General features: G+C 41.6%; 1 protein-coding gene across 6 annotated transcripts in view; it reads right to left on the reverse strand.

Moving 5' to 3' along the window:
• SPECC1 (sperm antigen with calponin homology and coiled-coil domains 1) overlaps positions 1 to 27,264 on the reverse strand; it is an 86,059-nt gene that overhangs the window by 4,926 nt on the left and 53,869 nt on the right. For 3 of the 6 annotated variants that reach the window (XM_056506690.1, XM_056506691.1, XM_056506692.1), the window contains 9 exons: positions 26,568 to 26,641; positions 26,050 to 26,228; positions 18,480 to 18,625; positions 18,189 to 18,289; positions 17,340 to 17,421; positions 14,950 to 15,100; positions 13,943 to 14,045; positions 1,271 to 1,387; positions 688 to 747 (listed from right to left, as the gene is read on the reverse strand). In XM_056506690.1, coding sequence (XP_056362665.1) covers positions 688 to 747; positions 1,271 to 1,387; positions 13,943 to 14,045; positions 14,950 to 15,100; positions 17,340 to 17,421; positions 18,189 to 18,289; positions 18,480 to 18,625; positions 26,050 to 26,228; positions 26,568 to 26,641 — 1,013 coding nt within the window. Of the gene's footprint in view, positions 1 to 687; positions 748 to 1,270; positions 1,388 to 13,942; positions 14,046 to 14,949; positions 15,101 to 17,339; positions 17,422 to 18,188; positions 18,290 to 18,479; positions 18,626 to 21,332; positions 22,616 to 26,049; positions 26,229 to 26,567; positions 26,642 to 27,264 lie in introns of those variants that run through there. The other 3 variants (XM_056506694.1, XM_056506693.1, XM_056506695.1) reach the window with 1 other exon arrangement.

The raw sequence follows: 27,264 nt of genomic DNA on the forward strand, positions 1-27,264 counted from the left end.
GCCTCAGGCAACCAGCCACGGCTCCTCTGAGCCCCCTCAGCACTTGGCTTCCACTCCAGAGCCCCTCAAAGCCACCTACCTAAAGGACCACTGGAATGATCCACTGTGCAATTATGAAATCTGTTAATGCATTCCACAGCCTAAAATATTTCTTCCATCTGCAGTCAAAGATCAGATCTCTATATAAATTCTTTAAGCTGATGCTTCTTTGGCTCTGAATTTAGCTCATGAACCCCATAATAGTTTTCACTTCGTATTAAACTTCTCTCTCCCTCATCATATAGGTAATTTTGGAAAAGGTTTTTTTAACAGTTTAACATCTTTCTGTTTTTTAAAGCACTAAAAGGAAACAAATGATGTAACCATTAATGTAATGGTGTAGTATGGCAAGTCTGTCCATAAAACTATGAATAATCTGGAGCTGGAATCCAAGAGAAGGACATAATCCATACCCTCATTTCAATACTGAATGACTTTAAGCAGTTCCTCCAAATTATATTTATTCTGTGATTCTACAAATTCTTTCTGGAAGTTCTCCTAACACTGTAAACTTCCTGATGGTGGTGCAGCCTTCCCCAGCACTGTGTGACACTTTGAGTGCAGGGTCACTGACTGGCCACATAGCAACAAGGAAAGGTGCTGGAATGGTGTTTGCAGCAAATGTCTCCTTGCTAAAAGGTTACTCACCAGACTGGGTTTGATGCCCACGCTTTCAGCAGCTTGAAATGCCAACAGCAGATTTCTCTTCTGTAAAAATAAAGTCCAAAAGGATTAACATCAAAGCATTATTCCTTAACCTTTCCTTGCATCTGGTTACCCAGTAAGTTTAAATGAGCAGGTGTATTTGAAAACTAAACCCCTGGATTCCACACTTGCGTGCAGACTCTTTTTTGACTCTCACACTTTTTTTGATTCTTATTCACTCACAAGTTCTTTGTCTTTGAAAACCTCATCTACTTCTGTCTGAGTGACACCCTCTGTTTTTGACAAAGAAGAAAAAAATCCCACTGAAGTTCTATCTTTACTATGAGTGAAAGGTTTCTGTAGAGGTTTTTAATTATGATAAGGCATTCTTGTACATAATATAATTCTTACTGTAATAGATACTGTTTTTGTGTTTACTTGCAGCACTCCCTGGACTCAGCCAACTTGCCACTGACTCTTCACCCAGCAGTCCCTGAATTTCTCTCTGGGAGTTCACTGTTGATTTGCTTCCCCTTTTCATCTGTTCTGCTCACTGTGAATTTTGCAAATGTACAGCACAACTTACTTTGTCCTGGCTGTTGAGCTCCTGGTAAGGAATATGTGCAGGCAAATATGTGTGCAGGAGAGCACAGAAGGCCAGCCCATCACTCCAGCTGCTGCTGAAGTTGGTAATATCAATATTCTGTAAGAGAAAACGTGAGCCATCCTTGAACAGTGCTACACAACAACAACAACAATAAAAAATCTCCAAATGAAGTTTTTATGTAGCCATGGAACAAAATCCCCAGAGCTGAGCTAAAAATATCTGTGGTGACACTCCCACCACCACTGCCACTTCCAAAAGGAGGGAGGTGAAGAAGAAAAATTTGGAAAGTCTAATAGAATTGGAAGTTTATATGGACAAAAAACATCTTCCCTCCCTTGTTTCCAGGCACTTGGATTGTTCTCTGCCAGCCACACCTCTTACTCTAAGGCTGCACTCAGGTGCACAGAGCCAGCCCAGTTTCCCTGTTCATGACAGCTGAGGTCCAGAACCATGGGGGGTTACACTGACTACAGAAACAGAAAATGGTATTTTAAAGTCAGCCCATCTGCAGAGGACTCCTTTAAAATGCAAGATTTCTGGGGATACAGAAATCACTGCACTTGGGGCTCTTCCCTGGATGCTCTCATGGGGCAGAGCTGCAGTTAAAACAGGCCCATGGCCCAGTTCTGCTCCTGTGAACAAGGTGACTTTTCTGATGCTCCTGTTTGCACTGCCTGGCCATACCAGCACTCTAAGGAATTCCCTTGGCTAAGTCTTGCTGCTGTAGTAGCAGCTGTAGTTGCAAATAGCAGCTAGAAACAGAACAGTGAACTGATAAGAGCTGCTGGAGCAGGGAGGCTCTGGGACATGGTGTGGAATCACCTCCAACCCCCTCAGCAGCCACATCCTCCTGTGTGCTCAGCTTCAGTTCACACTTCCTGCCCCTGCATTTTCTTTATTCTGCTATTTCCTGGTTTCTTTCAAGACTCCCCCAAAGATAAGGCTTTTACTGCATCTCTCATACAACAGCTGATCCAGACACACTAAAACCCAGACAGGAATTATTTCAGCATGTGCTCCTTGCTTCTGATGCCTTGCTGATTAGTTATCCAACCTGGATTTGGGCCAGTCAGACAAGATTTCCAGTTAGTAATAAATGTCCATAACCAAACATGATTCAAATTGAAGCAGTAGAGAACATTTCAGGTTAAAATACTTTGGCTGTAACATCTACAACTCTAATGGGCTCAGAAAGCAGCTGACATCCCCACACTGCACCAGCCACCACACTGCACTGTGCTCTATTAACATCTGTCAGTGGAAGCAATATAAAAATGGGGCACTGGCTGAACACCATCACAAGAAAAAGAAAAAAAATTGCTCTGAAAGCTGCCTTGGCATTGTCTATACCGTGAAGATGCAACTTTTTAGCTGGAAGTCCAACTTTGTGTGTATGGAATTGGCTGAGCTGGATTATTCTGCTTTCTTAAAGTTTCAGACAAACAAGTTCCTTTCTATTTATCAATCTGCAGTTAGTGGGAAAGGACTGACTGCCAAGTTATAGAAGCGTTTTTACTGAGGCCAATATGTTTTATCAGCAAAGAGCCTATCATCAAATGCCAATATTCTCATTTTATTGTAGAATAGAAATGGAAAATAGAGGTTGTTCCTCCCCTTCCCCAAAGGCCATGGAAACAGGAACAAACAGAGCCTCAGTGAAGCAACAGGACTAGACAAAAAGGCAAGGCTTGTTTGTGTGGGAATGTTGTATCTATCCTCATGTTCATGATGCTATTAGGAGACACGTGAGATACAAAACTGCTCTTTCACACAGTATTTCACTATCCCAGAATCAGTTTAATAATTTTACTCACCTTTGTAATTTTAAATACACCTAAAACTCTTCTCCTCTTCCCAAATCACAATATCTACACATAAGAAGTGCTCATGTCTACATCAAAACTAGGTCCAAAAATCCCCAACAGCTTTGTCCAGTCAGTCATCCTCAGTAACTTTTGGATCTAAGTCTTACAAACAAGCAAAAGTTCAAGGATGGGATTCTGCTGACCATATTTGAACCACAGATGAAATCTGCTGCAAAGTGGTTTGCCATAATCAACAGCCAAAAGGAACTAAAATCTGAATTTTTGTCCTACATGCAAACTCAAAATGAACATTCCAAGGTTCAGCTCAACTATTCAGTTCATAGTACAATAAAAAATACCTAGGCATACTCAAGTCCACTTAGTTCCATTTTTACATCTAACAAGAACCAATGAATCTTGTTTTTTATTTTTTTTTCTCTAAACAAATGCATTTCCATTTCATACACAGAACAAACCCCTTTCCCTGGCACTTCATCTTGGCTTCTGTGTTAGATACTTTTCAGTTTGGGAAATAAGGACATGGTAAATGAAAAGTGATCTGTGTTTTGCTACACTGCAGCTTTATTTGTAGTACCTCCCCGCTCTACTACACCAAGAGAAATTAAGTCAAAATAGAGACAACTCCGATTTCTCGGAAGATCTCTGGCTCCCCTGAAGCCATTAAAAGAAAAAAAAGGAAAACAATTTAGGGAATGAACACCTCGGAAACTATTCCCTGCTCTTGATTATCTTGGCAGCAGAACCCGTCTCAGTCTTGCTGCCACACCTCTCTCCCTATTCCCCCACAGCCCCTGAATACATGGGAGCTATTTGTGTCCGTGCTGGTTGGCAATGCACAATCCCAAGCTGCAGGTGATTCCTGTGTGCTCACAGCAGAACCCCCACCCCAAGCTCTGAAAAACTGCACCTGGCTTCTCACAATGCACCCAGAAAGGACAGCACCACTCAGGGGGAAGATGAACCATCAGAATGAGTGCAGGGAGAAATGGCAGAATGGAGCAGGGGTTCAGATCTAACTGAGCTGCAGCATTCACCAGGAAAGGGGGAGAAAGTTGCTGTCATACAGCCACAGTACATCCTGTGGTCACTGGGTCTGCCCTCAGCACTCCTGCAGTGTCACCAATCATGAGAACACTTAATTCTCTTCAAGCTCACAAGTGAACTCCTCTGCATGCACTGGGAATGTTCAGAGACTGGGATATGGAAGGACACCAGGCAGCACAGTTACCAAAGTGCCAAAGTGCCCAGCACAGTCTCTTTCTATGAACATTACAGTAAAATTAAAAAAAAATAAAGAAATATCCAGGCAATGTCATTTGGACAATTTAGGACATTAGTATCAGGTCAAGCCTAAAAGACACAAAACACCTGGAAGTGATTGACCTTAGCCCCCCATCCCAGGAACAGGACCTACAGATAACAGCCTTAGAGAGCCCTGGTAAAGACACCCAGGGAAATCTGTGTGATTTGTTCTCACTAAAAACAATTCTTTGTTTGTCTGAGGAAGAAACCACCACCCCATTAGATTTCAGTCGATCTTTGACTCCAAGCAAAAAGCAACAATGCACTCCTCCTTACAGCCTGAGTACGTTAAAATCCTGATACAAGATATTCCCACCATGCACGTGTTACTGTGCCCACAGCAATGGCTCTCTGAGTCATAATTTTCTCCCTGAGACCCAGAATTATCAATTACAGACATGAATCAGCTTGAAGCTAGCCTGGAACTGCGTGGAAGAAAGTCTGTAAGAAACACAGCCTGAGCATCATTATTCCCACTCTCTCCTCAGTACCCAGCATCCCTTCCTGCCTCTCCCAAGTTATTAGTATGGAATGGCTCACAGGAACCTGCCAGAGTGGCTAATTATGGAGGTTCAGCCTGTGCAGAATATAAAATTAAATACTTTAATATAAATCTACTGAATAAATAAAAGGGAATTGCCTTGTTTTTAATAGCAGCTCTCCCTCAAGTGGCTCAGTTTCTCCAGCTCATCACTTCCCAGGCCCCCACTGCTCCCCTTGAACAGCTCAGTGGTTTTATGTGGATATATTTAAACACGTCTGAACAGAAGCCACAGCTCTGCACATCTGAACTCTGACCTTCCTAATGCAAAATGGATCAAGGTACCTTAACAGGCAACTTCCAAAAAGGACTCAAACCCCATCTTTAACAACAGCTGCACGCAACTGCAGATCTAATTTGATTTATTACACCCTAACTGGTTGGGGCCAGGTTAACAGAGTTCAGCCAAAGAGGTTCTATTCAAAAGAATCTTCAGGCTCTCATTGGGCAAGTTCTAAACACTTCCTAAGAAGCAACATGAGGAAAGGATGGCTCCTTTTAGCATGGCTGAGCCTTCTGAACAAACAAAACACTCCAGTTCATCTGAAATGCTCCAGCAAAGATATGAAACATCTGGGCAATCTACTGGAACTATGAGTGAATGAGAAGTGTGGTCAGGTCCAGTTAACAGGGATGAAAGGCATGAATGCCTGAAATTAAAGGCTGCCTGGATTCTTCTGTAATTGCAGGGTGCACCCAATGACAATTGCACACAGCTATTTTCAATGGGGAGCTGCAAGTCTGAAGTGATTTGTACATCCCATTTAGTCCATCTACTACCAGGAACCTTTCTGAATTCTCTTACCAATCTTTTTCTCTTAAATGGAATACAGAATAAAATAATGCCTTTTGATTAAAAGAACTCAAAATAGCAGTGCTGTGTATTGTACTGAGATTAAGTGGGTAGCCAGGACTGGGAAGAAAGCCAGGTGACCTCCTATCCTCCAGCCTGTATTAATATCCCTGGTTCAAATGGCCCAGCAAACTGCAGTCCCCATAAGAACTGCTTTAAATTTCTTTGAAATGTTGTGTTTTTATCCCATAATCCATATTTCTAATGCTTCTCTCAGTATGTCACTTAGCCATGCATCTTACTGCTGATTACACATGCATGGAACAGCAGAGCTCAGATCACAAAATGCTCTCTGAAAAATGCAGTTAAATCATGTCATGACAGCACTATGAACTGAAAAGGAACTGATGCCAGCTCTTTAAAAGTCATGCCATTTACAGCATTTCTTTTTATAAAGAATTCCTGCTTCCCATCACATTTTTAGGTTCTGTTTGCTCCCTCCTCCCCTGTTGCCACAGGTGCTGCTTCAGGTTTACTATTCATCATTTGCTTCAGTAAGTGTGAATTAATGAGTCCTTTACATATTAGAGGATTTATGGCTGTATTTTTTTTCAAAAGCATCAAACATCAATTTGCTACAGAATTCACATAGAGACATTTAAATAGTGAAAATTTCAAAAGGATATTATGCATACTACACAAAGATGTTTCAGCTCCCAACTATTTCAGTCTCAAAAACCAGAGAAGATACCAAAAAGTCAGGCAGATACAATTTTCTTATATTAACTTTCCTACCTGAGGCAGACTAGCAAGAATAGGTAGAATGATGCTCTCTGAAGTTTGTGTTTAAAACAAGCTTATCTGGATAGAGTTGTCCTACAGACATTGTTCACAGTAAATTGTAAAGCCATTCTAAAATGATCTGTGCACTCTTCAAACTCAGCTCTTTCTTCCTGTGGTTCAGGACCTCTTCAAAGCAGCTTAGTTCTGATACTGTGCTTAGAAGGGAGAGGTGGTACTGAAATAGATGAGGTTTTCATGAGAATAAAAAATGAAAGCAGTAGCAATGGGAGAAAGTTAAGGTAATAGTGATAAAGTAATTATGTAGCCTCTCATTTCCTTTGCTTGCAAGGCAAGATTCTACTGACACTGAAACCATCCCTGCAACCATGCAGTGAGTAACCAACCTGCCTGAGGAGCCAAACAGCTCTACTGGTGCCTTTAATAGCTCCTTTTATTTGCATTTTTATATACAAAGACTGACTTTTTATATTGAAAACAAGCTCTAGTGGACAAGGGCTGAGAGTAGCTGCTGGCACAGTGTATAACACAGTGGATGAATTTGAACCTAGCAAATAATCTGAGTTGTTTTGAATGCAAATAACCCCATGACAACATCCTCATTACTAAAAGTCACCTTCTTCAAAGGTCTCACTAAAGGTTAGTCAAGTTACAGGGGTTTGTACATATTCCTCAGTTTGGGTCCTAATTTATTGCTATACACGAGAGAGAGAGAGAAAATGTATAAAACCAAGTTCACAGGGAGCTGGTAGGTTGTTAAACACACAGGACCAAATGAGAGCTGGTCTAGGCAGAAGCAATTTTATGGATGTGTCTGGGTCATTTCAGAGATGAGGTAATGGTGACAAGAGATATTTATCAAGTGTGACTGGTATTTCTGTAATTTCCACCAGCCACATTCCGTGAGAAGGCAGAGCAGGAGTCAGTCCTGTCTGCAGAGGCAGAGGTGGATTACACAGCAAGACCAGGGACTGAGGAGTTCTCCCTCTTGTAATAATCTCATTTGACACTGATGAGCTCTGGGTTTTGCTCTGCATGTCTCTTTTCAGCCTGAATTCCCCTTGTTATGCTCCCTTGCTGAAAGGCAACTCCCTGCTTGCCACACAACTGCACTTCCATCAGTTTTGTCACCAGCTCCTCTAAATTCACCAGTGTTAAATGCCACAGAGAAACAGCCTGGGCTGTGTCCCTTCACTCCCGAGGCTGCAGCAGGGAAGATGCAGCAGCACAACTCAAGGACCACACAGATACTCTGGGGAAGAAGGGAGGGAGAGAGGGGGAGGAATTAGCTCCACTCTGTGTCCAAGACAGCAGCACAGCTACTTCCTGCCTGGAGCCCTGGTGCAGAATTGCTAATGACCACACTGGCTGCTCCCACGGCTCCTTGCCATTATCTGTATGGAGAATTCAGAGATTAGGCATGTCCTGGAATTCCTGGGTGGAGGGGCAGGCTGCAGCCTGCAGCAGGCTCAGGGGGCAGGATGGAAACAAGGTGGGGAGAGGTCCCACCAGCAAAGGTTACTGGTGGAGCAGCAGCAGGGTTAAATTCCCAGTTTGGAGCTGCTCCAGCTGGTGACCAATCAATTCAGTGTTTTCACTGATTGTCAGTGCATCCAGGCAACACAAGGGAAGTGTCTTGGACTTTGGGATGGACAGAATGTAAATGCTATTTTTGAAATTACCCAGCAGGATAGAAAGTTACGCATGAGGGAGCTGCATTTATTTTATCCCTCCAATCAAGAGACTTGTATTTGTTGACAGGATAAAGCCCTCTATGTGAAAAAAGGTAGAGCTTGGCTCAAGTTATTTGGCTCCACTGGGGAAGCACGTTTGTGCACTGGCATCACGGAGAAGGGGTGATTACACTGGTAATCAACCTGGTTATTCCTCACATGCCATGATTTGGCTGCTGCATTTTAATTCCAGACACCAACCCTGGGTCCAGCAGAGACATACAGAGAAACTGCATGTTTTATATAGTACTTTTATATAGGAAAATAATGCTTTTTCCTGCTTGCTCAGCAGGCTATGGCCAGCAGCCTCTGATTCTGCAAAGAAAATTGGGACTATCTTGACATTTTCAGCCTGTATTTTCAAGAACTAAAATTTCTCAAGATTGCCCTTTTTATCAGAGCATCTTTCCAAATATTACTGAAGTTTATATTTAATTATATGATTGTGTGATCTGTATTTTAACTGCCAGGAAGATCAAGGCAATGCTATAATGTAAGACTTCCAAGGCCACAAAGATGGTCCAGACTTGGAAGCAAAATTCCTGACCAAGTATTGTCAATTTTAATTTAAACACAGGATAATCTCTCCTATCTCAAGAGCTCTTAGTAGAACTCCTTTCAACTTTTGTACAGATAGGAAAAGTCAACATCCTCCTCTTCATCAAAGATCAGAGAAACACAGAAAGCCAGAAATTTAATCCACTTCTAAGAAGCTCACAGAATATACTAATAACTTCCTGGGAAAAACCCACTGCTCATATATCCTGCTTCTAAATGTCAAAATGCAACAAGTGCTGTGGACACAGAGCTCTGTAAGCTTGTGGGACTTCAGGGGACGTGTCATTGTCCACCAGAGCAAACCTGACTGTGTTACTGGTGTGACTCAAAGCTTTTTCCTGCTGGCTCAGCAGGCTCTGATCTCAGGCACAGCTTGGTGTGGCACCAGGGAAATGTCCCAGAGCAGAGACTGCCATGAACATTGCTCAGAATGAATGGATGGCTGCCATGCAAACCTGGAGGGGTTCTGTGCAGTGCTTTTCTTTACCCACATCACAAAGCCAGGAGTTATTTGTTTTATTGTTAATCTTCACAAGACCACAGCACTGTGGGAATTCCAGCCTTTCCAGGCTGCACATAAACTCTGCAGGACAGCACAGGATTTAGTTCCTAAACATAGCCCTTATTTTCCAGAATAAAGAAGAACCCTTCAAACACAGATGTGTTGAAGTACAACTGGCCATGAAGGAGCTTTGGGATCTCCTATAAAGTAGGTCCTCATAAAATGCAGCCTCAGGAATGCACCTGCTTGATGCATCAGCAGTCCAAAAATTGCCATCCTGGCTGTGTGTCCCAGCAGAGTCCATCTCCCAAAGGAGAATGGTCCCATGACCACCTGACCAAAGGAAATATATTCTGTCCATCTTTGTGCATCTTTGGGTCACACTTAATCCATGCTGGATCTCATCTAGCCAGCAAACCAATTAAAAAAACATCAGAAAAAGCAGGTGGGAACAACATGGAGTAGGGCTTGAAAACAAGGAGTATTTGGAGCAAATACTGCCTAGCAGAACAAGAAAAGGAATGTGAATTCCTGTGAGAAAAAGAAAGCCACAAATTCGTAAACAAAAAGCTGGTATTAGTCTGAGTTTAAATTGAACACAAAAGGATAAAGAGCTTTATATTACATCCACTGCCAAACCACCAGTCAAGCAGTCTCTTGCTATAATTACTTGACAAACAGCAAATACTCCAAAAGCTTGATTTTTCTCCCTAAGCTTTTGTATCTCTGCTCCATGAAGAGCTGCCCTGACCCACAGCTAATGCACTAACACTGCCAGAGTCAGGGAGGTGACACCACACAATGGCTTGAAAGCACAGATCAAGAACACATGAAAGACAAACATTTTCAGAGGTAGAGCTGCCATTTCCCTTGATGAGTTCTAGGACATTCCCTGTCTGCTCCTATTTAGCATTCTTCTGCTTAAAAAACCACATAGCTTTACTGCAAGAGATGGTGGATCTTCAACAAGTGGTGGATCCTAAACAGGTCCTGTTAAAACCAAACATCACTTTGAACAAAAGAATAACCACAAAATGTACTAGAGGAAAGAGCCAGTCTCAGATCCTCTTTTCCTCTGGGCCACAGGAAGGGTGTGTAGTGGTTGAAAAGAGCATGAAAATAGTTCCATATTCATTAACATGGTGGCAATTCCTTCTCCTCTCTAGAGAGAGCATGTGTGGCAGAAACAATAATCCTCAATTCTAATGATCATGGGTTAAGTGCCTCTTGAAGTTCTGTGTGTTCACAATACATCTGTGAATAGCAATAGACTTTAATCTAGAGAGGTTTGGCCCCTTGACAAATGGTCTCTACAGAGAGCAAAGAGAATCAGGGCACTTAAATGACACCACAGTCACTAATGACATGATTATGAAAGGTGATAATGCAACAAGAATGACTCTCAGCAGCTTCCAGGAGTTCCAGCTCACAGGAACCAAGCCTGTCAGAAAAGAGGCACCCAATTCCTGCTTCACACTGCTGCTAGGATGTATCATCTTTTTAAATAGATGAAAAAACCCACAAGACAACAGAGAAAAAACTATTTTAACACAAATAGCTTACTCTCAGCAGGCTTTGTGGTAAATGAGTTTCAGAGCCATAAAAGCATTGCTCAAGCCTGGTCACCTCATGGCCCTACATGACACACCATGATGTTAATGAACTCAGCCTGTGTATCTAGCAGAAGAGAGCCTGTGCACAATTCTTATAGGGATCCATACATTAGATTTGGTTTTTAAGGTGGAAATTTTCCCACCAAGAAGTTTTGCACAAAGACACTGAGCCCAAAGCCTGATTTCACCACAATTCTTGTTATTACTGAGACTTTTTAGCACCTCCCCTTCATAGTTATTCAGAATCAATGGCCAAAATGCCAGATAACATTCATCTGGGCATCAAAACATGACAACTGAAATAATACAATCAATCGTGCCACAGTTCATGCAATCCCATTTTCATATTCTTTTCTCCTAGTCATGAAACTGAACTTCCACTTTATTTTCACTCTAGTGATTCTGTTTTCATGTTCTCAGTACTTTTTCTTAGTATGCATATCTTTCTGATATCAAATCACTGTTTAAATAAGGAACTTAGAATTGACATAGCCAATTACAGAAACACAGATGCTTTCATGTTTCCCCTCGGTTACTGTAAACTCATGAAATTTCTTTTTTTTAAAAGCAAACAAAACCCTCCAGGCCACTGCTAATTTGTTTTGCACTTCCCCCAACTCCTCTCAGTGTCCCTGGTTTGTTTTATGAGATTGCCTCCTGGGGAACATGCTGAAGTTCAAAGCCAGGGAATGTTCCCACTGTAGTCTATACAAGGAGAGTTTATGGTTGGACTTCATCTTAAACTAAATGATTCTATATTTGCCAGGAGAAGGATGAAAAAGTCTATCTATAGCATAAGTTTTGTATGAATTAAAGCATTTAAAAAGTGGAATCTTGTGTGCTGGTCCCTAGGTCTCATCCACAGATACCTTCCTAGTCACTCACCCAGCTTTCCTCAGGGAATGTGGGACATGGGGAGTAGCTGCTACTGAGAGTATCAGTTATTCTAATTAATTTTGCTCATATTGCTTAATGAAATCATAATTTAAACAGAAAGAAATCCCCCTCTTCTTCCCCAGCTCAGATGAGGAACTCCTATTTCATATTTTGCCACCAAAAAGAGAAGTTAGGCAGCCAAGAATCAAGGTTTTTTTTATGCTCTCATTCTGCTGTGTCACAGAGCTAAAATGAGTTTGCATTCAAACTTCTCCCTGGTTCTGGGCTTCATGTGAGGAATGACATGATTATCCTGGAATTTGCACAGATGATGCCTCACAGACAGGGGTGTTATCTCTGGAAATCAAGTCATGCACGTCATCAGGGCTCTGCTCTGTGGAGTTCATTACCTCATTCCACCCTTGCAGTGGCTCAGGCAGGAAGGAGGATGACGTTCTTTACTCCATTTCTTGTACTTAAGAGTGATAAAAATTCCCTGTGGAGCTAAACATCAGCCTTACCATGGCAGTGCAAGGGTCTGGGAAAAGCAAGTTCATGATGAGTTAGTGAATGCACAGCAAAGAGTGAAATGGGAATGAGAAGCTGAGGAAGAATGTCCAAGAGAGAATGAAACCCTATAAACAAAGCAGTGAAGACAGAGAGGCAAAATTCTCACCATAAATCAATATTGTGATGCTGCTTTGGTTCTTCTGACTTTAATATCTACCCTGAGATGTCACACAGGCAAAGCCACATCCCTTTTTTCTAAAAGCAATACATTTAGTTCAACTTGGGTGTAAACAGAGAAAGAAACCTACAGGCTGATACTCAGAGAACCTCCGAACAGTGAACTCATCATTGTTAGATTGTTTTTAGAGTGAAGGAAGCTCCTCAATGGTGCCATTTCAAACAAAAAAGGGCAACACTGCCAGCAGAAAGCATTACTTGAGAGATGGGTTTGCTGGCTTAACAGAAGTTGGACTTGGAAAAGTTGTATGTCATTAATTGTTTTCTGAGGACTGCATGGGAATGTTTCCACATACTTTCAAATCCAAGCCCAGGAGAATTTTAGTAGAGGAGATATAAAATAAATCAACAGCACAGAAAACACAGTTACAGTAGTGTGTTTGAGGCAGTATCACAGAACTGGAGGCTAAACACTAACTCTGGCCTTACTCTTTCCAAGTTGTCTGAAGTCAAGAGCTGTCTCCAACACCTTCCTTCTGGGAAATTGCTGCAAGCCAGATGAACACACCAGGGCTAAGAAACTACAGAAAGGAAAGCTTCTGTCCTCCCTTCTAAACTCCTGCACCCTGCAGCTAATGCTGCATAAAGAGTTACTCAGGAAAAAAAAAATTATTATTGACTTTAAAAGATGGAGTGTGCTTTTATTAGAGACTTGCTCCAGGGTGCACAACATGTGGTGATAACTGCTTTTCTCTTCTGTTCCAAGTAACAAACAATACTATTCCAAAGAAAGAAAACTCCCAACATTACACCAAACCAAGACTTTCCTGCACATACAGCATCTACCACAGGATGAAATATTGTCTGTAATTGCCTTCCTTGCAGAACCAACACGAGCCAGATAAACACAGCAATGGCCATGCAAGACCTGGACAAACCATTAGCCCTGATAAACAGTGAAAATCACTATGCAAAGAAATGAGTGTCTCAGGCAGCCTTTGTAAAATCAAGCTGCAAACTTCATTTGGTCAAGGCAACATAATGAAATATTTCTTCGGTTTTGCAGACAGGACTAAAGAAAAAACTCACACAATAATGTACTGCCCACAGAAAAACTATTAGAATATACTTTCAAAAATTGATGCTAAATTGATGCTGCTGCACTTACACACTGTTTCTCACCCACCAGCAGTCTTCAGTCAGTATATATTTTGGGATTTGTATACAAGATACTTATGACAACACAATATTGGGGACTGTAGTGTTAAAGAATTCTCAAGGAGGAGGACAGAAACAGCCTATAAAAGTAAACATGCAAAAATCAACATACAGTAATATCCATATTTCTTTGAAGTGACTGCTTACTGCATACTATAGGAAAGTGACTGAAGTAAAAAGGTACCTTTTTACCTCTCTTACCTGGTAACCTTCAGTCTTCTTTTGGCACCATTTCAACAAAGCATTCCTCTTGGAACCCCCATACTCCCGAGCCAGGGCTGCCAGGGGGTCCTTTCTCTCCACACTAAACCAGGGAAGAAGGGAGAAGACAAATCTCTTGAAATCTCTTTAATTTTTTACCATTACCATATTGTAAATAATATCTGTATGACAAAGCAGAATGGCAGCACAGAACATGAACATAAACAAAACTGAATCAGGTTTTGGAGCCTGCTTTTAGTATTTTCCTTTACACAAGGTAAATTCAGGTGGTGTCACTGTACATGAAGAGCTGAAAAAACAACCTGTGGATATCTAGTGGTGTGTGTTAACCAAACATTTCTACTTTTATTTTCATCAGCTTTACTTATACAATTTTCAAGTAATCTCTTTATTTTATATATTGAAAATTAGGATTTAGGTGTAAAATCGAAAGAAATTGCCTAAAGAATCTGTAACAGTAAATTCACTTAGAGTTGAGCTGCTGCAAAACAAGTTCTTGAATAAAATGAAAAATGTGAAAGCTGAGGACACTTAAAGGCCAACAATCAAAACACCCACTTCACACTCTGTCTTCACTCCACAGCTTCTACTGGTGGGAATAACAGCGGAGATCAGAGGAAAATACATGTTTTTTTCTCAAGAGAGAAGAAAATTATGTGTCCAATTTCCTTCAGCCCTCAGAGCCTCTGGTTTTAGCTCACCACAACATGCAAAATGACAGTAAGATAATGAGGGCTGACTACATATACACATGAAGGAATTCTTGTGTACAACTCAGTGGCTCCTGAAAGCTTGCTATCCTCATTTCCCATTTTACAGATAACTGTGATCATTATTATCTGAATTTTCATATCTGGATCTAACAGAGCCTGGTAATTCCCAGCAGGTCTGCTCTGGAGACAAGGTCTTCCAGATTAAAATTTTTATCTTGGTTCCAGGTAATGCTGTTGGTCTGTCCTGTTTTTCCCAGGAAGCTGGGCTGATACCTGAGTTTGCTTTGGGGTTTCAAGCAGCTGGGGGTGGAGGAAAGCATCCTGCTGCTGAAGGCCATGGGGGGTTTGCTCAGGGATTCCAGGGAGGGGCTTTTGCGGAGGTAATGGTCTGGTTTCAGCTCTTCATTTCTCCCCTTCAGAAGGTCTGTGGGAATTAAAAAAAAAAAAGAGCTGTCAGTTTGCAGGCTGAGGAATTTGATTAATCACTGTCCTGCCACCCCAGCACACAATATGTAGCCTGTTGTTTTGATTCTAAACAAATGTACTCATTTGTTCATTAAACACACATGGGGCTAGGAAACCTTGAGCAGATTAGAGGTGACCACAACAAGGAATGGCTTTGATGATTTCAACAGTACAGGCTGCCTGGTTTCCTGTGATTGATACTCCTGCTGGGGGGTAGGGGCCTCAGGTGAATGAAGGGAAATACCAAAATCTACAGTCTTAAAGGTTCAAAAGCTGAGCACCAGATATCTTCACCAGATGACTGAGCAGCCCTAGTACAATAATTTCTTTTCTGCCATTAGCATACTTGCAACAAGAAAGCCTCTTCTCTCCTGAATACATCCCAGGGAAAGGCACCTATTCCTCATGATGTCTGACATAACTTTCAGAAGGCTGAATATATTCACAGCAGATGCATCTGTATTTTTCTAACACATATTACATAATTTATATAATGTATTCATGATATATATTGTTATATAGCCAAAAGAAAATCACTGCATATCAGTACATGAGGGGATGCAACAAGCCAGGACTGCACATCATGTTATCAGAATTTACTGAATGTGGGACACAACATTTTCACCTCTTTTTCAGTTACATCCCTATGATAAGTATCAATTAATGACATATTACTGAGGTGTGAATTCCTTCTTATTTCAGCTTCAGCTCCCTTTGAATTACTTCTAGGTGCTAGCCCAGATGGAGCCAGTAAACCTCTGACTCTTAAAGATCACAGCCAAAGACCAGCTCTGGGTAAAGTAATCCATGCTCCTCTCCAACTATGTAACATTTGGGTCATATTAGGGACATCACAGAACCCTGCTGTGACACTGGTCAGATGGAATCAGCCAGAAGATTTTTATTATGGAGACTACTTCACTCTGAATTTCCTTGGGGATAATTTTTGATTCAGTGTTGTTTGCATAGGGCTTGGATCAACTGCCTTCTAGGATTATTTATATTGGAACCAGAGCTGTTACAACTTTACAGTGAGTAAGCCTTTGCTATGCATTACTGGAACTAAATTAAATCCAGGTACAAAGAGAAGCTGTAAATACAGGAACTTGTTAAATAAGCAGCCATAATTTTTTACCATACAATGGCTTATAAAATATCTGTTGATTTAAACAGATTTTCACAGAAACATTTATGGGAAATAACAGAAATTATCCATGGCCCACAGTGAGATATTTATTGTTAAGAACTGGCATCATATTACAGCTGATAGATTATTTCACTCTACAGTAAACTGGAAGAGATTAAAAAGGTCTTATGTAGTGTTTGGGATCTATACACTCATGCAAGACTTCCTGGAAACCAACTGATACCAGTAAATAAACCCTGTTCATTTCTCTAGACAGAAGCAGACACTTCTGCTTGCTTAGCCACGTTCTAATTTCTTTCCTGTATGAGCAAACTATTGCAGAAAATTCAGTCTAGCCATCAAGAGGCTGTGATAGATTTATTTTTTTTGTCCTTCCCTTCAGTTTCACTACAGGAATATAATGTTTAATCTGTCCTCAAAAACTCAAGAACCTGTTGTTACTAACTTTGATTCCAATGCAACAACTACACTCAGGACCAGATAATCAAAATAAAGGGCCCTAGAGAAAATGGGAAACAAACATTGGAAGAAAAGAATATTAAATGACAAGAGAACAAAAGCAAAGTGTGAAATGAAAACAAACTCATCTCTTGAGAACTCTCAAAACAAACTATTTCCAGCCCAAATATGACTGTTCCTAAAACAGTCACATCAGTATCTGAGATGTTTGATGTATTTCAAATGAAGCTCAATTTAAAAACAAATAAACCCTCAGAAGACAGTGCTTTGGGCTTGCTCCAGACACATACATGTTGAACAAAATCCAACCCTCTCCAGTTCCATAGTGTGGATTACAGAGGTGCCGTGGATACTTCTGAATCAAGAACGGGAGTTTGTGTTGGCAAACCACAATAAATCAGCTATTTTTTAGTTATGATCAAGATGGGTACAGAAGCACAACAAAATTAATAAAAACAAAGACACTGAAGGCACATTCCATGTTTCCTTTGACCATGTAAGAAGAGGAAAAATGGCTCAGGTAGAGGCCAACAGTTAATAACAAATTTAGTTAACAAAAAGAGGCAGTACCTGTACATTTATCACAACTTACCTGCCAGAGGGAGGTCTGACAGATCTGCATGCCTGGCAATGCCCTTGCTGGCTGGCTTGGCATTGTTATACACAGAATGTCTCTGTGAAACAAAGGTGCAAGAGGTAATTGAAGAAGTATTGGCCATCATGCTTAAATGAGCAGAAAGAAGAAGTTTCTGCTATCTCAAGATCACAAAGCACATGGAAGGATACAGAAACCTTTCAGCAGGGTATCAGCTGGACCTAGAGCTGGGTAAATAATTGTGAAAAATAAAAGGACAAAGGGACAATATTTTATCTGGTAATATATTGGTTCCTGAACTACTTCACACTTCTATTTGTATGATTTTTCTCTTGCCAAACATAATTTAGTGCCACTAAAAGTGAGGATGCCTGTTCCCAACCCTGACTCTGCTCCCAGCACCCTGAGTTGTATGTCAGGAGGATTCCTGCCTCTGCAGCCCCAGCACCAGTTTACAATTAATGCCCCATAACACACAGGTCCCAGACCTCGCTGGAACTCAGAGCACACATCTTGGAAACTTCAATCCCACATCTCCTAACTCACGTGCCAGCTCCCTAGTTCACTGTGATATTTCTTCTATCTCACTCCCAGTAATTGAAACCTCTTTTCTGCTCCATGGTGATAAAAGCTCAGAACTGTATTCCACAGAGTTCACATCCGTCCATGAGACCTCTAAGCTGAAATCAAGACAAACTCACTTTGATCCTTTTTGTTAGGACCACAGCATTTGATGTTCCACAGCAAACAAACAGATGAGTTTCCCCTTCCCCCTGTCAGCAGATGCTGGAGCCAGCACTGTGTCCACCTCTTTTAAATCTACAAGGACAGAAGAGCTCCTTGTACCTGCATTGGGGAAACAGCAGCTGCTGGGGCTGTCCTCACTGGAATTCCACTGAGAGGGCTCCTGGGCACCTTGTGAACTGGGACATTTTGTCCACTGCTACCTGCAAGGAAAAAATCATAGAAACATCTGGATTTCAAACCCAGCTATCACTCTCTTGTCAGATCAGGGAACCACCATGTGGTGACATTCCCTATTTATGAATATTTATGACAGAAAATACCCATCCAGAAGCAAGAAGCAGATCCTGTTCATGGCTAGAATTTTTTTTTTTTACTACAGTGTTCAAATACCTGAGCATCCCAAGTCGAATGACTTTATCAGTGACTTCACAGTGGCTGCAGACTCTGGGGGTGTGGGAGATGCCCTGCTGAGGCAGACCCCCTGCCAGCGGCTGGCTGTGTCTGACTCCACAGAATCCACCTCCTCAGCTGCCAGCCTGCAAGGCACAAACCACAGCAGAGTCAGGGCAACAGGGAGGACAAGCACAGATTAAAGGTCTTCACTGATAGAGAGGCAAATCCAACAATGGGCAGGTTTTACTGCAATGCCCAGAACATGCACCACTCTTACAATATTCAGGTCCTTTTCTTGCAGTGCCTGGCAAACACTAAATCACTGAGTCTAACAAACTTTTCTGCATTGCTAACCATTTCATCCCCATTCCCAAGCCTCACACAGGAAGGATTTTCCTAGGAAAAATAAAAAAGCAGTTTGATGAGTTTTGAGTAATTATCAATAACTACGTGAAGATGGGCTTTCAGTACAGCACAGGTACCAAGGGGCTACTGTGGCTCTCAACTTATAGTGAGGACAGTAACCAAAAGGCAAATACACTTCAGAGTAAAAACTCAACATTTAAAATTTATCAACAGATGCATCTGCTAAATAAATGAATCCTCAATCACAGTTCATAAGCACTTATATGGGGAATAAAACTCTTAAGTGCTTCATCCTAGCAGACACAGGAAGGCCAAAATCCAATGGGCTAGAATGAAGATAGACCACATAGAAAAGGTTTTATATTTTAACAGGAATGATAAAGAAGTTTTTCCTTTGAAAAAAAATTCTGAAGTCAAGATCAGGTGCTGGACTTACATAAATTCATACAGGAAAGCCCAGAGCTGTGTTAAACATCAAAGATAACCACACAGAAAAGTTGCTTCTAGTGAAGTATTTTACATGATATTACTTAGTGACTTACCCATATTTCTCAGGCAGGCTTGGAGTGCAACTACCTAGCTTTAGTTTTGGAAAGCTGCAAGCAAATACAGTCTAGTCATGTACCAAGAGATTATTTGAACCTTTCCAATTGCTCAGAACCTGCACATGAGCTGCTGAGCAGCAGGCTCTGAGCTATCACCACATCTCCCTGTATTTACCATGTTTGATACACACCAAGAGCTACATGAACACAAAACCAGAAATGATTTCATAGGGTGCCTGAAGGACTCCATCCAGAAAGTGCCTATGGGGTTGAACAACTTCTGTGAGCTAAAAACAGAACTCAGAGCCTTTTCCTTTCCCTTTAGCCATCAGAAAATGGAAGTGGCTAAAGGGTGTCAGTGAATAAGAGAATAAGAGTGACTCAAGTTTCTATTTCTGGCAAGGCTTAAGGAGGTGCTGTCTTTAGGCAGACTTTTGCTATTTCTTTAATTCATTGAAGCTCCTTGTGTGCCAGGGGAGCCTGCAGAGGCAGATGGCTGGAGAAAAAGCCATTTCAGTCCCATTCTCATTTAATCCAATAAGGAGGAAAGGCAGATTGGATAAGATTCACTGAGCTCTGAGGGAGCCAGTGTTTTGCTAGCCTTTAAGTTCCAGCCTTGACTTTTTGTTTTGTGGTTCATAAAGCAAAAACAACAAATCAGCACATGGCAGCATTTTCACCTGAGTTACACAAACCACAAAAACTGAGTCCTGCTTCTACCAAAGTATGAAGGACAAATTTCTATCTCAAGATCCCAAACCACCCAGTGCAATCTATTACACTTTCAGTCTGGCCTTTGACTGCAAAAGGATGCAAATATATTAAACAGAGTCACTAGACCTGTGCCACAGAAGAGTCCATTGAGAATTCAGGTGCTATTATTCTGTCATTATGAGGATTCAAGTGCTGGAGTTAAAACCACTTTCAATGTTTTTTAGGATGCTTCCTGTAATCCTCCATGTGTATATTTGTAAAAGGCAGCCTGAAACAACCTCCTTGATTAAACACAATCACCACAAAAAACTGAGCCCTCCCATGCTGCAAATCTTGGCAAAAAAGATAAGAACAATAGTCCTGAGAGGCATTGCTTCAATTAAAACAACACATGCCAGCCAACAAGCAATGTAGAAACGAAACTGGTGAGCACTTAACCTTAAAAAGAAAAATCTGTGTGATAGGGGGATGCAAGTGTGTGTACACAGATGGGCTTCTTAAGAGAGAAGCAGAACAGCAAGAGCTTAACTTGCAGTAGCTAATTCAGGAGGACAGCAGAGAGCACAAATTAGAAAGATTAATGGTAAGCCATAACTGCAAACCCAAAAATGACTCTTCCTTATGCACAGCATTTCTTCAGCTTAGCACATCTTAGGCCTTCCAAGAGACTACACAAGTTCTGCTACAAAAATGAGGGATTTGAACAAAATGTCACCAATTGCTGTATGCTTTCCTGGAAACAAGAATGAATGGGTCACAGATAAATGCTGCACATGCAGCTGGCTGAAGTGGAGCAGCTCCAGGAGGAAGCAGAGCACTGGAGCCACAAAGGAATTAAAATGTGCAGTCCCTTTCACAAAACCACTGCTGAGTTTCATTCATTCACTGGTGAGAGAAGTAGATGCAGAGAGTTTTTCTCTAACAGCAAGAGTGAGTCTCCCTGTTGTCAAGGTTTGAAATACATCAAAAACTGACTGGTAACAAGGTGCAAGTCTTTCTGGTCTTAATGTACAGATTTTTGGCAAAATCAGCCTTCTCATGTTTGTAAAATTTCTCAACTGCTCTGATAACTGTTACAGGAGGCCTGAGACCACATTTTCAGACTCCCCAATCTCATCTTTCACAGTTCCTGTCATTGTGACTCTTCCTGAACTCCAAGGCAAACAAAGAAGAGACACACAGCTACCACTGCACAGAATAGAAGAGAGGCTAAGGGCAGGCAGCAGACAATTCCAAACACTTAAACATTTATTTGGCACTTCAATGTATATTTCTTAAACATAAAAACCAACATTCAACAGCTGCCAGCACAGCAGAAAAGGCAACACAAGTGTGCATATAGGCAAACACTCCAGCAGCACGGCACAAAGGTGGGGGCCATGCCAAAGCCAGGACATCCTGTGGAATTCTCCACTAGCTCAGCCTGCTCCCACACCAGGCCCTTGCTAGGTCTTCACATCCAGAAGAAAAGGACAGAAATCCCACAGTCAAAACACAGAATTCCAGTCCTGGAACAAATGGTGAGAATCTCCTGGTAGAGATGGTGATCTCTGAGTTTTTCCTCAGCATCCATGGAAAGCTCTCTCCAGGTGTCTCTGGCTGCAGAGCTGAACTTCAAGTTCTCCCTGATCATCAAATACTTCACCTGAGTTAAAGGCATGAGAACAACTCCTTTCTGAGAGGCTGTTCACTAAAGGCTTGATGTGTTCCTTTCTTTTCCTTCTGTTCTCTCCATCTGCAGTTCTTCCAGGAGGACAGACCTTGCAGGGAACTTCCCCCGGGAAGGTCACAGCAGGACACGCTCCGTGCTGTCCCCTCCCAGCACTGCCGTGCCACCCAGTGGCGAGAGCCTTGTCAATGCAGGAGTGAGACCCTGAAACCAGCTGAGAACGACTGAGTAAATCTGTCTCCACTCAGTTCTACTGCTGGATTTCAGTGACCTATTCCCAAGTGTGTCTGTACAAACCAGCTGTTCTCTTACATGTACTTAGACACACAGAGATAGATCACAGAATATAATACTACATGGAGAATTTATGTATATGCCACTAAATTTTACAAATCCGACATACACACTCAGTTTAATTTTTGCTTAAGGTTAAAATGACTCTTGTTTAATGCCTGTTTCAAGGAAAATAGTCCCATCCCTCCAAAAAAAAAAAAAGGCTCTCAGTTATTTCAGATCCCCAAATCTCTGTGATTACTTCTTATGGCTTAGGTGGCTTTAGAGTAATTCAGAACTTCTTCTGCCTCCTGGTGTCTTCTGAAGAGAGAAGCCTTCTGAAACAAAGAGAGAGGCTCTTGCCCATGGGGAAGAGGTGGACCTGAGCATTCACACTTTGCAATACACTTGAATTTTGCAGGGTAATAAAAAAAAAAAAACCAGAGGTGCTTTCTTGAATTGAAACTTCCCTTTTTGAGCTGGGAGTTGAAGGCAAGTCCTGCAGTGTCTCACAGGCCTGGCTGTGCCTCCTTTCAGGGCTGTGTTAGCTGGCAGAGATCAGGCACCTGTGGAGAGACACAGCAGTCAGGGAGGTTATGGAAAGCCACACCATGCCCACCCTGAGGTACAGCTCTCTATTTTACATCATCCCATCATCTCTAAATTAAGGGGAGTCAGGGAAATGCCAGTGGTGTGGCTAGAACAGTTAAAGGAGTGTCTTAACACTCCACTGGTTTGCTTTTGAGATGCAATGAGCAACAATAGCACAAAATAAATCTCTGTTGCTCAGATAGGAAGAAATTAATTATTTATAGCAGGGAATCAATGTAGGACAGAGGTGGTAGTGTTTTCCTGGCTTTCCTCTCTGACTGTTCAGACTATTCATTCAAAAGAGGTACATGGAGCCATCCAGGCAGCTGAGCTGCTCTACCTCAGCCAGAGTTTCAGGGTCCTTGCACTAAAGGGGATGGAATAACCTCATCCAATGTAAAAAAACCCACCAAGAACTCCCTAACAAACCCAAACTCCCACACCAAACAACTCTGAGGAGCAAACAAACACTGCTTTGAGAGCCCTGCTCTGCCATCCTCCTTTGCTTGCTGTGAGAGCAGAGTGAACTCTCAAACTTCTGAGAGACAGAACAGCTGCAAACACAGGCACAAATGAGCAGCACATCAGCACATACAGACTGACAGCGGGGTTTAATACACAGAGTACAAGCTCATTTCCAGGAGAAAAGCATGTGACATTGCCATGCTGTGGCATTGGAGACTTTAGGAGGAAAAACAGAAGCAAATTAGTGGGATGCATCACAATGTTCAGCTTAGGCTTCCGTTTGAAGATCTGGTTAATTTTTTTATTATTCTAAGAAGTCGCTCATTTAATTACAGATTTAATTTCTCTAAGTACTACTCCTGGCCCAACTCTCTTCCCTCCATGTTCTTAGTTCAAGGCACAAAATGTTTTAGTGCCAAAGTAATTTTGACAATTTGAAGGCAGAATCAAAGCAAGACCTTGAAACTTATACTTAGGATCTTATCCTGTCTGGTCTTGAAAACCTCCAAGGATGGAGACTATTTAACTTCAATTTCCACTACCTGTGAGGAGACAGCTACACAACAGTGGATTGTAAACTTCTGCATTTTACTGCAGAGAAATAACATTAATTAGGATGTAAAATACCATAGAAGACTGCCTGAAGTACAGGTTAATCAATCTGTAGTTTCAACCAGTACTAACTTGGGACAAGTTAACTCTTTTTTCCCTTATTCCCTTTGGTTGATGCATTCATGACCAACCTCCCCCCAACATTCTTAGTCATAGAATTAGACATTTAATCTGTGTTAAAGATGCCTTTGGGAGGCTCTTACCTTCATTCAGTTGAACTCTGATGACCTCATCAGGATTTTTTCTGCAAGTTCTTTGGCTGTTCCTAAACCAAAAATGACTTTTTGTCTGATTAGAAGAACGTAACGGTGAAATCAAACTTGGAGGCAGGAACTCAGGCAGCCACAGGCAAACATTAAAATGGCAGGATGTCGTAGGAGATAAATTGGCTTCAAGATGAATTTGTGAGGTGGAGTCTAATGACCCTCAAGAGATGGCTGAGATTTTGCCAAAAACCTTTGAGTAGCAAGCTCTTTGGAAGGTACATTTTCCAATAAGAGCTTAAAAATCAGACAGGAAACTTTCACTAGGGACTGTCAGACATTCAGCTGAGTGTGCAGCTGCTCAGCATTAGCAAACATGAGGAATACTTTATAGACTCTGCTAAGGTATCATGCTACAAACTGCTTCCACCAGTGCTGAGCACACATCATAATCACCACAGGCACCAGAATCTGCTGCTGATTCTGAGCAGTGGCATTTGTGAAAGCTGACAAAATGACAATGAGAATACCCCCAGAACTTCCTGGGTGAAGGAAGTTGAGGTGCTGGGGGGAGACAGAAACCTCAGGAATGCAAAAATATCTGGAAGTGTAGAACTGGCTCTAAGCAGGAGCTTTGGCGACTTCAGGAATTTGTTTCATAGGTCACCTGAGCTTTAAAATTCCAGTGTTCAGCTGCTGTTTACAGGGACTTCCATAGGCTTCATTATGCTCCCCATACCACTCAGTACTGACACTTTGCACACTCTGAGAGTCAAATGAATTATCTTGACAGATGCAAAATTTGGTTTCATTACCTGCCTTTGAAAGAGAATCAATATTGCCCACTGCAGATAGCATATCTGGCTCCATGATCAAGGCAATACTCAAAGCAAGCTACACAGAGAGTCAACATGACACAGAGACAGACACATCCATGTGTTTGTGACACAAAGGTAGACACAAAAGCCAAAACTGACTTCATTAAATACATGTCTGAACATTTCCTCCTGGAACTACAGCTCTGTGGATTCTGGGGTTCCAATTTAAAAAGGAGTATTTGCAGCTCAGGCCTCTTATACCAAAGAGCTCATAATGTTCCTTATAGATGGAATATAAATATTCCAGTTTGCAAATTAACAGATCATCTTCTATTCATTTGAAGTAATATCAAATGTATCTTAAAAGCCAAAACAATACAGAGGGGAAGCTATGAGAATATGATTCCCCACCCTCATATAGGAACCGTGCTTTCAACAAGTGAAATTTCATTAAGAACAAATTAGGAATGGAAACAGAGCCCAGAACCTTAAGTACTGTCTGGTAATCATTTTGTCTGAGTACATAGTCTGTAACAGCTTTGCTTTGCATCCACTTGGGACTCTGCTAATGAAACTGGAGCCTAAAAACATTCCTTTATTTTCCGAAAAGTAATTTTTCTGTTTGTTCAATCCAGGCATTCTGATCCATACACCTCCACAAAAAAGCTCCCCCATGTTTTCAGTCCCATCTACTGCACAGCTGCTGTGGAAACTCTTGAATGGAAAACAGTGAGAAAATAAGTGCAATGTAGAGCTGGACTGCTACTTCACCTGAAAGAAATTACAGGATCCACCCTGTTCCTGTGGTCATTCTGCCAGTGCCCCTGAATTTACCAGGAGAGAGATTGAAAGGCAAAATCTAGAGGAATATAATTAATTTGACACATATTTCTGATGAACAGATGACTGCTTGTGTTACTTTGTCTTTCTTCATTGACTTCCCTCTGGTTAAGAAGTTCTCTTCTGGAATATCTTACCCAACCAATCCTTTCACAGATGGTTTAATCCAGCTGCACAGAGTTATAAAGGCATCACCATATTGAGAGCAAAGCTATCAGAGGATATTGGCAATTGTTACTAGTTAATATTTGCTGATTAAAACCTTCATGGCTTAGTTGACAGAACTAGATTACCAAAAAGAAAAAGAACAGAAACATCTTAGAATAAGAGACAACAAAATCTGCCAGTAGAGTTACAAACAGACAAGATGCACATCCAAGCCAACAGTAGTTACTGACAAAGCACTGTTTGCATGCATGTTAGCAGGAACACAGATCAAGTCTTGGCCCTGGGAAATGGTAAACAACCAACCTGTTGCTGCCCTTCACTTCATCCAGCTCCTTCTGCAGTCTGGCATTCTTCTCCTCCTCCTCCTGCAGCTTCCTCTTCACCACACGGAGCTCCTGCTGAGCTTCACACTTAATGTCATTGGCTACAACCACTGCAGTCTGCAGGTCAGCCTGGAAACGCCTCCACTCCTCCGTGTCCTCCTGGAAAGAGCAATTAGAACCCCAAATTGCTGTAAAAATGCATCAAGCTAAGCACTTAGTTATTCATCTCTACTGCAGTGATCATAAGCAATCAGGATTTTCCCACAGTTCTAAGATGGTGCTGGGTAAAACTGAACACTTGCCTCTTTATACTACCGAAAAATATTGCCAAAGAAACTTATGCTAAACTTTCCACTCCAGTATTGCCAAGAAGTCCAAAGTAAAGAGAATGAAGACTTAAGGGGTGCAGAAAGGATTTCTTCTCTTGTTCTAGGAAAACACAGTGCCAGTATTGCAAAAAAAGCTCAGCTTATCTTTGTCTTGGAGTTTAAACCTTACCTTCATCTGCTTAGTCAGGGCCTTTAGCTGCCTCTCTGTATCTTGTTTTTGTTCTTCCAGCTTCATTACTTTACCTGGGAATGATAAAAAATGTAAAAAGATTATTAAACACATTAGGGCAACAGTCAAAGTGAGAATGGGAGGGCAGAGCAGCTGATTTGGTTTTGCTTCTGGTAATAGCACTAAAATAAAATGAATTAAGTTTATTACACAGTCAATGACCAGGAATGGAACCAAGAGTAGATCTGAAACTCAAACATCTCTAAAATATATAATTCTCAGGTATTAAACCAGACTGAAATTGAAACAATCCCACGTGGATACACTTACTCAGCACACACATCCCAAGGGATCACTGATGTGTGGAACAGCCACTGGTTCCACCAGGTGGCAGCTCCCCATCCACAGCAACCTCAACTTTACTGATCTTCCCAGTGCTCTGCCCTGAAAACTCTTCAATGAAAGTCCAATAATTCCAATTTCTGGAACAGGCAGTACTTCCTTCACTGAAGAATGAGGCTTGGAGACTGTCTCTAATATTCTATCTATAGCACTCTCTGTTAAAATAGTACTTTCATGCATGAACAGAAGGGAATATCCAAAACTGGAATATTTGTAAGGACAGACCTCCTCCTCCCTGTTGCAGCCATAACTGAGTCCCCCAGATAAGCTCACTTAAATCCTTTTCCCAGCTCCA

This window comes from Oenanthe melanoleuca, chromosome 19 (genome assembly GCF_029582105.1).
Source record: "Oenanthe melanoleuca isolate GR-GAL-2019-014 chromosome 19, OMel1.0, whole genome shotgun sequence".
In the NCBI taxonomy this organism is placed as follows: Eukaryota; Metazoa; Chordata; class Aves; order Passeriformes; family Muscicapidae; genus Oenanthe; species Oenanthe melanoleuca.